We start from the raw sequence: 10,971 nt of genomic DNA, 5'->3' as shown, positions 1-10,971 counted from the left end.
ACTCTTTGACCTTTACACATTCAACTATTTGTAAATTACATACTAGCCGCTTTTCCTTTTGTATTTTTCGGGATCAACTTTTGACATTCGTTTGTTGATTATATAGGTCAAATTCTGATGCTGTTGCTTTTGTCACTGTGGTTATGAGCGTGGTTTCATATGTGTGAGAATAGCTTTCACATTTATTGAAATTAATGTCCACTCTACACAAGTGACATTTTAAACACAGAGACAGGAAAGATATTGGGAATGAGGATGTGAGACATTTTGCAAATTAATCAAAGAAGAGATTATGTGGTTCGCATCGTAGATCCTATATGTCAGGGCTCTCTATGGTGGTAAAAAGGGGCAAACTTATAACTACCTTAAGATGAACAGCATTAACAAATAGCTTTGTTTTGCAAATCTGGATTTTCTGGATTTTTTTTTTTTTAAACCTCAGAGGAGAATCAAGGTTGCAATCCTAAAATTTGTCTAAACTTTTAAGTATTTGATTACAGAAGAGCAACAATAAACAGAACTTTAATCAGTAAGTGAAAGGATAAAATTCATGATAGACAGGGCAGCACTGCCAGCCTGTATGCCTCTCTCACTTGTCTGTTACAGAGCCCTTTTCAAACTGAATACTTATTATACCGGTGAAGAGGAAGTAAAATTTGACCTTAAATTTTCACTATACAAAAAGAACCAACCAGAACTTTGCTTTGATTTTGTGGTAGTAAAATAACTTGCATTTGCTGTTTTTATGTGATTAGCTCTGAGAACGAATGAGGCAGACAAATTTTAGAGTGTATGCATAAAAAGCATAATTTTCAGATAGATAATATAGTCACCGAATTCAGGTCAAAACCAACAAATACATTTGATCTCTCCACAATGAAATGCTTCTCTTTTGAGATGGACTTCACAAAGAGGTTCAAGTGCTATTCATGAGTGTATGAAGGAGTGTATTGAGGCTGATTCTTAGTTTCTGATTTCCTAAATCTTTATTAAAAAAAATTGGTTACAGATAGCCCCTCAAAGGGATTTTATAGATAGAATGTGCTCTATTTTTTACTTTCCTCAGAGAAGACAGTAATATCAGCTTTAGTTTGTTATAAATTTATATCCTCTTAATTTTTTGCTTCAGCAAATAAACATTAGAGCTTTTTTCAAGTTGCAGAAATGATCATGTATCTTCCATATGCCTTAGCTAAAATATCAAACCAAAGTTTTTACTAGTAGTACTTCTCTGGAATTTAATTGGTAATTTAAATTCATACCACATTTCAGTACTTAAACTAGTTATTTAGATGCATAAAAAGTCTAGCTATTCGTTCTTTTGACTTTGATGTTAAAATAAGCAATGTTAATTGTTGTGAGTAAATAATTTGAAGAAATTTTATTTCATGACAACAGTCTTTAATTTAATGCTATTGAGTAAAGCCTGTGTTATTACAAGAGAAACAAAAAGAACTGCATGTTCTTCCTATACTGTGGTCAGCTGTTAACAATAGAATGATTACTAGCAAATATTAGTTTAACAATAAAATTGGAACTGTCTTATTCACTTACCAATTGACTTGGTCATTATGTGATTCCGTATATCTAGTCTGCAAATACAGTAATCTTTGAATCGATCTGCATTTATTGTATTTCAAACAAAAAAATTATTGTCATTTTAAGAGATATCTGGTTTAGCAAAAACTACCCTGTGTAACTGGTGTACAGATTTGGCCCTTGATTTTCCTTTGTGAAATAATAATTAAGCTAGTCAGTGTAAAATAAAGATACAACAATGGAATGTTTATTTCATGGTTGCAGTGAAAATGATGATGGTTTGAACATTGGAATTCTTGATATCTTTGGCTTTGAGAATTTCAAAAAAAATTCTTTTGAACAACTCTGCATCAACATCGCCAATGAACAAATTCAGTTCTACTTCAATCAACATGTCTTTGCCTGGGAACAGGTATGTGTGGATTATTTTGATACAGCTTTAATATTGTTGAACATATAAAACCTTGTCTCAAGAAACTACATTGTTCCTTCTCCATAATAGGTTGTAAATTGCAGATTACAACAAATATTTTTGAGTATGTATTCTGTGAAGCGGTGCTTGCTATTTGCAAGTAAAATGCCTACAAAAAATGCATTAAACTTGAAATTTACAGTATCTAAGCAACATAACACAGCGATAATCTGTTTGATGCAAATGCAATGTTGTTTTTGTGAGAAATAATGAGTTGTAATGTAAGATTCTGTAGTAAAAAAATAAATGAGTGGTAACAAAATTTTGAAAGTGCACTGTTCATAATAGCTTACTAATTACCTTAATGAACACTGAAATTCCATTATTAAAAACTGCAAATCTCACAATTATTTTGTTCGTATTCAGAAACTAGATCATTTCAAGGAAATAATGATGTATTTAATCAAAATAATTTAAAACAAAGAAAATGAATAGCATTGTAAATATAAAAGTTTATGCAACTGAAGAGGAGAGCAAAAAACCTTTAAAAATATCATCTCAGCTTTGAAAATAATTACATGATAAATTAAATTAACCATTTGTAAATCATTATCCACTATTGTTATTTGAAGAAATAACATTAAGAAAAAATAATAAACTTGGTGAAAATAGAAATATTCCAGAATTCTGTATGGCAGAACAGTCAAAACTCAAATTGTAGGTAAAATAATACTTTTGCTGTTTTACTGAAGTTATTGGGGTTTATGATACACAAATTAAAATCCTCCTGAATACTAAATTTAATTATTAGTAGAAACAGAGTATTTTGTCAGTTTTAATCACTGATTGCTTTAAGGATAAAACAGATATGAGTTTGGAATGTGTCTCTGTATGCAGGTGTGTACACTCGTGTCAGTCTACAGTTGTACATATCTATGTGTAAAAGGGAGGGGTTTTTTATATAGATCAATGCTTTATCCTCTTTCCAATTATTTTAGGAAATGCTGTCTGGTAGTCTTAGACCTTGTAGTTGTTTTTATAGATTTATGTACGAGATTCTCAGACACAAGTATTTGTTGGTTTTAATACCATCTAAAATTCAGACAAAATTTAACCTGAACTGCTGTAATTACTTAGATGCCTTCTTTCCAAAGTGCACAAATTCACACAAGAACATCACTTGGCTACTGCTGTTTCTAACAGTTGGAAGATGGAAATAGCACAGACTGGAGCACCATTATTTATTCCTGTAAATTCAAGCACTGACCAGGTCTCTTGCACTTGCATATGTCCACTTGGCTGAAATGTTCCCTAACTCGATCCTCACGCACTGAGGTCAAGTTGTCCTTGTTCCAGACTTTCCCTCTGATCTCAGGGATCCGGGATTATCGGTCAAGACCGATGAAAAGAAGGCATTGAATATCTCAGCTTTTTCCATGTCATCCACACTTGCTCAGCAGCAGGACCAAATTCTCCCTAGCTGCCTTTTGCTGCTGATGGACCTGCCTTGGCTTTCCTATCCCTGTACACCAAATGTTGTCTTAATATTCCTTCTCTTTTTTAATTAGAGTCAAGTCTTGTTCAGTGTAATCTGCCTTTACTTGTTTCTAAGTATTCTGGTGCAGAACTTTTTGACCAGACCTATATTGTTGCAGAGGTTTGTGGTGTCACCATCTAGTAGTAGCAGTTTGCCCTCTTGCATGTGCCCTGCTGCAGTAAGGTCAAGGTGGTTGTTTTGCTACTGAGCAAGGGATGATGAGATGAGGGAAAAAAATTAACTTCTTATTTTGATAATATGTGGCTTACCCAGTTCTTCCTGTAGGAAATTAGTACAACAGTTACTGACCCTATGGAAGGGGAAGATGGTCTTTATTTACAGAATCTCTAAGTACTTCAACTTTACCCATTTCCAGTCATTCTCTCATAGATGTCATTGACTCATGGCCACATAGAATGCACCACAATGTGTTCAAGTGGTGTGCCAAGGATAATTTGTGAGTGACTCATTGAATAAGGGACACCAGCTGGCAAGTCTTCGTCGTGTCTCTTAAGTTCTTCTTGCTGCAATAGTTTTTGGACAGATCTTTTACAGCCTTTAGCAATTGTCAGTTGTTACAGGGCAATTCTTTGCCTCAGAACCTTATTTACTTCAGCCTCCATATTCTTCAGGCAAGGTCATTATCTAACTTTGCTTGTTTGAAGTATATACATGTTTATGCCTACAGTCCATTTCCTTGGTGGGCTAGTAGGAAAATCATATATGACGTGCTATAACCTTGCAGTCATCCTCCTGTGGGCAGATTTAAAGAATGTTCCACTAGCTACCTGTCTGCAGTGTGTTTTTATGTAAGTGAAGGCCTTCTGTTCTTGATGTAAGCAACAATTTCCTCAGTTCTATTGCTATGAACAAACGTTCTGCATTCAAATCACGGGTTATTCTTCTAAGACTCTTTTTTCTGGTCCTTATACACACATTTCTATTCATATTTCATTTATACCAGTTCTAATATTTCTATTACAAGTGTCCACATCATACCTCTAATACCAACCAAGTGCGTGTCTACTTTGATTTATATCACACCGCTACAGATTATATCAAACTTCATTACATTATCTTGTAGCAGTCTCTGAAGATACTAGTACATCAGTGCAGAATGAGCTATATAGATTAGGTTTGTGCAAGTGTGGGTGTAAATCTCCCCCTTTCAGAGACAGGAAATGAGAAATTATTTTGTGTTACAGCCCAATGGCACAGATTGATTTGCAGTATGATTCACGGTCATTATAAGACATCACTTTTCACTTACTTATGACATGGTTTTTCCAGTTTTGCATCACAAAAACAGCCTTCAAGAAAGCAGGTGGCTTCAGAATCTTTTCTGTTCACTGTAAGGACTCTCCTGTGTTAACACCAGTAATATACTTTAATTGTAAATACAAGCCCTCCCCTCCCTGCAGACAAATAAGAGAAAGCAATTTGAAAGAAAAATATAATTCCTAAATGTTCTATACATGGAAAAAAAGGAAATATTTTCAAAATCATATGACTGAATTTGTTCTTCTTAATGATACAAGATATCACTTATGTAAAAGCCAAACATTAGGATGACCCCTGCCCTTTGCTGATGTATCTGCCTGACTTTACAAATGACTTTGCATGCAAGGATTTGTGTCTCCATCACTAAAAGACACTAGTTAAGTTTATGGGAAGGCTGATGCCAGCAGTCACCAAGACCTTTGTGTTGACTTTTCATTAGCCCAAGCTGATGGTTGTACTGATGGAGCAATCCTGTCACTGGGGACCCAGGATAGTATCTCTTCACAGCCCTGTGCAATGCCAGACAGACATGTCAGATTGTTCTGTGCTGCCTCAGAAATCTGTAACATGACACTGCACTGCACCCTGTAGATCTACTCAAGGAAGACTGAAAAATTTAAATTATTTCACACTTCCCTCAAGAGAAGTAAAATGTATAGGTACATACATTCTTTTCTCTGCTTTGCCCTTTTCAATTCCTTATGCAATTGGAGGAAATCTGACATATCTAGTGGGAAGTCAAGGCCAAAATCAGTTAAATATAGTTTAGTTCATAGTTAACCCATGTTGACCTAATAAGTAGTGATTATGTCACTGGAGAAGGTGAAAAAGTTTGGGCAATTTTAGCAATGAAGCCATAGGGTAAATGAACTCATAGGGTTGAACTTTACTTTCAATTTTGCAGGTGATATGGTTTTACAGTTGTTAGTGGTTTCTTTTCTGTATCTGAATCTGAAAAGTGTTCACAGTTTTGCTTTCCATGGAAGTGTGGCCTGAGAAAATATGGCCTCAGTAGTGACAGGAATAGTGGGAAGGAAGAATGATACTATCACAGCCTGAGAATCAGGGTGTCTGCTAGTGCAGAGTGTCTGTGAAGTCAAAATTAAGGGAATTTATTCTTTATTGTTGACTTAATGTTTGCATTTAAGAATAAAGGCTTTTAGGCCTGATCGCAATCTTGCTGGCACAAGGTTTTTTTTAGTTAATATTAAGTAAAGCAGAACTTTTGGACCTTCAGTGCCATTTTTCAAGGTGTTTCCCTTACATATTAGGTACTAATGTAAGTAAATTTCTGTCAGTTCCATGATCTGCAGGTCGCATTGTCCAGCAAGACAACCTTCCCATTTCTTTCTCATTTGTGATTCCCCCATAAAAAGTAAAAGGTGTAATAGCAGCTAGCTAAAACATTTTGGAAAATGGCAAATTTGCTGTCAGTTGGAAGGATGATACTTTCTGCATTAAATGTATGCAGCCTTTATGTTCTTATGACAACTTAATCTTCTGCTTTAAGCTGGAAACAGTTAATTCTGAATAAGTCTCTGGTGTTCCCATTTAAACCAAAGTGTCATCATAACATGTTCTCAGCAAAATGCCATTATATTATTAAACATTAACACCATTTCCTAATGCATTTAATAATTCATTGTTATTAAGTGAAATCAGGTTGCACAAGCTAATGTTAACTAGTTTTGATCACAGGAAAAAATACCATGCAATACTGAGATGAGATAGGAGCCCAATTAATAGTATAACTGTTATTCCATTTGACCTCCCATCCACAGGAATACTTTCCAATGGGTTATATTTTAGAATTTCAATAAGCAGCTATTTTACAGAGCTTTCTTGTCACAAAACATCATGGGGTATTATAAAATCCTGTAACTGATTCATCTTATTAATTCAAATAAGATCTATTTCATTACAGTTTTATGATGTGCGTCGTTAAGGCTTTTATACTTGCTGCTTGTATCCTAATAACATGGTTGAAAACAGCATTGCATAAGAAAATGTAATACAGTATCGTTTCTGAGTCATCTGTCACACTAGTGCCTGGGAGACTGGGTTATCAGCCATCCTCCAGGAGCCCATGGGAAGTGATGGAGTGAACTCTTTCCATATCCTACTGGGCATATGGCAGCACTGCCAAAACTGTCAGCACTGGCTGACACTCATTCAGTTGTCAAGGTGCAGATGCAAAAGACTGAACGGTCACATATGCAGCAGGCGTGGAGGTCAGGCCCTGCATGCTGGCCAGGTAGTGGTGGGAGCAGATGTTGCTGTTACAGCATAGTAGTACAGCTGCTACAGAGCTCCTTTCTTTTTCAAGGAGAACACTTTTATCAGCTCTTTAAACCAGCCTCTCTCACAAGCATTTGAAGCTGGAAAAAGTTAATCATTAGATAAGTTGGTTGTGAGAGCTTGTTGGACGATATCCAAGTGTCACAGAAACACTCTTCTCTTCTAATAGATTCATCCTGAGCAATCTCTTTCCCTTGCCCAACTGATAAGTGTACTCTTGATAATCCTAAGCAGTAACAGTTGGCTCCATGAATGTAACATCTGTGTGTCAGTACAGCTGTAGCCCTTGGTTAAGCTGCCCCTACTCCAGTGTTATCTTTGGGAGATAACAGAGACTCATTCCCTTTCTGCCACCAGCTCCCACAGGTATATAATTAACTTTTTGCCTATATCAGTGATACATTTATTACTATCCTGCCGTGTCTTGCTACTCAGGTCATTGATTAAAATAAAAAGCAAAACTCTACCTGTCCACTGCTTCAGGCCAGACATGAATGAAATTAATGTTAGGTGTCTCAGATGAGGAGCCCTCATGGGGCACTGTAGGAGAGATTCTTACTGATTACACCCTTGTACAGCATAAAAACTGAGCCATAACCTATCCTTAGAGTGAAGAGTGTCCTGGGAAATTAGATCAATCTAGATACTGGAAGAGTTTAGTTATGTATTTCATGTTGTCTTTCAAATGAATCAGCAGATTTGTTTATTTGTGCCTGTATGTCCAGGACAGTGTTATTGATTTTATCCCTTTTACTGTTTCTCTCTGGCTTAGAGATTTAGAGGTATGAAATCTAATAACATGTGCTTTTCTGTTGTATATGGCAGTTAACTTCTTTTTCAAATGCTCAATGTATTGCCTTCTTCACTCATTCAGACTCAAGTGAATGACACATAAGGAGAGGTCTTTCAGGGTTAGAGGCCTTTGAACTCATTAATATTAGCCATCATTCATGTTTATGACACTCTCCTTACAATGAATTCAAACCTGTAATATTAACACCATACATGAACACCACACTTTTATGAAGTCCTATCCTTTGGCAGAGGAATGATTTTTACAGTCTATCAAAAGGCTTAGCAGTGGATAACTGCTATTTTTGATACGTAATGCAGGCAAAAATAATGGAGGCATGGCAGTCCCTAGAGCATCCTTCTCTTGGTAAATCTGTGCCTGTCCTCTGCCTTGCTAAACGATTAAGGAAGGTCATTCTTGTATTCTTCAGCTATAATCTAAATTGTATTCAAGATAAAACTATCACAACACACTGTGGACACAACATTTGTTATCCTTTTTTTTTTCAGTCTGGTGGGAATCCAAAGATATTTGCAGTCTTCAGGGGAAAACCAACCAGACCAAACCAACCAAACAAACAAAAAAAACCCACCCTGCCAGCTTTTCTGTTGTTTTTAAATCTTGGGCATTACCTTTCCCTAGTTCCTTAAAAGGAATGAAAATGAAGTAGAGGCAAATGTGAGACAATTTATTTAATTTTTAGAAAGTATGTACACAATTCTTTAATTATTAGAAAGTATGTGCACCTTTCTTCTCTTTTTTCCATTTTGAGGAGCGTGATCAAACAAGTAAGGCTATTGTAATCTGTGGTCACTTTTGTAAATCTTGGCCACTGTACATCACATAGATGTGAGCAATGAATTGGGAATGTAAATCTAGCTTTAAATGGTTAAGAAATTTTTTCTACATTGCAGACCAGGGAAGTAACTAGGCCTGGAGGTCTCCATCTGCAAACACTATACTTTATTTTCTTCAACTCTGTTTCTTTAATTCTTGCTATTCCTGAAAAGTATCTTTCTTTACCAAATATGCCACAGGAATACTGAACTTATGTATTCAAAAGCAAATATCCCAACTGACATTTGTTTCTGTAAAACCTTGATGTCTTTAGTCCAGAGGCATACTTTTTCAATGTAGTTTTAATTTGCTACAATTAACAGTTTGTGAATTATGTCCTGAAGTGGTTCTGTATACACAGACAAAACATGCCTTCTGTTGCTTCTACAGAATGAATACCTTTATGAAGGTGTTGATGCAAGAGTTATAGAATATGAGGACAACAGGCCCCTCTTAGATATGTTCCTGCAAAAACCAATGGGTTTATTGTCTCTGCTGGATGAGGAAAGTCGATTCCCACAAGCAACAGATCAGACACTTGTAGGTAAGTATATGGTTTATTTCACAGTCTTGCAGCATGTCTTCTGTTAGATTTCTGTTTGACATGTACAGTTCAGACTGCATACTAGTTATGTTTTTAGTGAGCCCTCATTCCAGTGTCACAGTACGTTTGAGGGAGACATGCATGTGGGGATGGTTGTGTCCTTGAAGGTCATAGAGAAACATCAAGATTACAAATGAACCTGATTTTGCTGATCGAGGTTTCAAATTGTCCTGCCTTCAGGAACTTTTAGGGTTTGAAAGGTAAAGATCAGACTGAGTTAAAACTCTGAGTTCATATGCCAAGAACACTGTTTGCAAATTGAGTCATGTTCAGCTCTGAGATTTTTGATAAGCCATATCTGAACAAGAAGTTTCATACTTTTTTAAGAGTAATGGCTGCAAACATGCTTCAGTGCATTTTGGCCAGTTATGCTTCCTGATTTTTCTTCTATTCGGAAATTAAAAATAAAACACCTAAATGTGTTGTAATTCAGATCCTGAATATTTTAGTGCTGCTGAGTAGTTGCATTTCCCGTTGATTTAGTTTAGTCATATTTCTGTGCAGATAAATCCTTGTTTTGCTCATTTTTGAATGTGCAAAATGTCCTCTTAGAGTTTTACCCAACACCCAGTCACAAAACCTAATAACATCCAGTAACAATGCCCATGTTAAAGGAATTACATGAGTTTGTTGTCTTTCTGTTCTTATAATTTTTAGTCTAGAGTACAGAGGCCCTCAATCAATCAGTAAGTGTTTTCTCACAATTCCTCAAGGAATTCGTAGGAAGGATTACTACATCATTTCATATATGAAGATCTAAACCTTGGAAAGGCAAGCCCTAGAAGTGTTCAAAAAATATGTGGATGTGTCCCTGGGGACATGGTTCAGTGGTGAACACAGTGGTGTTGGGTTAATAGTTGGACTCGATCGTAGAGGTCTTTTCCCACCTTAATGGTTCTATGATTTTCTGAGGTCACACAAAAAAATTGGTACAAAGTAAGTAAGTAACTTGCCCGAGAGCTTCCATATTCTCTATCCAGTGCCTTTTGTTACAAGACCATTATGTCCTTGAAAACATCAGTGTCTGTTTTGTGCCTCTGCATTGCCAGAGAAGTCAGGCAATATCCTTAGAGGGATACATCTTCGGAAGAAAATTATTGCGCAGTAACTCCAGTAAGATGAGTTATATGTTTCCTTTCAGAAAAATTTGAAGATAATTTGAAGTCAAAATATTTTTGGAGACCCAAAAGAGTAGATCTAACCTTTGGAATTTATCATTATGCAGGAAAGGTAAGAGACCTGATGATATTAGTTGGGGATTGTTGAGTGGTAGGACTGGAAGGAAATAGAAGAGGTCAGCTGGGTTGGTTCTCAACTGTCATCTGTTCAGGCCTGACATGGGAATGTTGGTGGTGCCTTACATATCAAAAGTAAATTGAAAAGTTATTATCCCTCATTAAAAAAAAAAAAAAAGCAATAGCAGGAGTGTATTTTTCTTAAATGTCAACAGGTAAATAAACTGGTGTAGAAGATCCAAAACACAGCTGTTATGCAGTGCAACTTGGTGCTCTTCCTCTTAGTTCCTGAAAGGCCTGTACCATGCTTGTTGCCACTGCTTCTAATCAGAATCCCACTCCTTTCTTTCTACTTCCTCCTACTTCCTCCCATCAGCCTTACTTAGTTCTGTACTTCATCATCACCCAGATAGGTAGTGCAGGCCCTGCTTTCTG

General features: G+C 36.2%; 1 protein-coding gene across 5 annotated transcripts in view; it reads left to right on the top strand.

Moving 5' to 3' along the window:
• MYO3A (myosin IIIA) overlaps window positions 1–10,971 on the top strand; it is a 119,669-nt gene that overhangs the window by 73,830 nt on the left and 34,868 nt on the right. For all 5 annotated transcript variants that reach the window (XM_027658814.1, XM_027658816.1, XM_027658818.1 and 2 more), the window contains exons 20-22: window positions 1,804–1,951; window positions 9,088–9,241; window positions 10,443–10,531. In XM_027658814.1, the coding sequence (XP_027514615.1) occupies window positions 1,804–1,951; window positions 9,088–9,241; window positions 10,443–10,531 (391 nt within the window). The remainder of the gene's footprint in view (window positions 1–1,803; window positions 1,952–9,087; window positions 9,242–10,442; window positions 10,532–10,971) is intronic.

This window comes from Corapipo altera, unplaced genomic scaffold (genome assembly GCF_003945725.1).
Source record: "Corapipo altera isolate COAL_440 unplaced genomic scaffold, ASM394572v1 63, whole genome shotgun sequence".
Classification (NCBI taxonomy): Eukaryota; Metazoa; Chordata; class Aves; order Passeriformes; family Pipridae; genus Corapipo; species Corapipo altera.
This window is presented reverse-complemented; position numbering and strand designations above follow the sequence as displayed.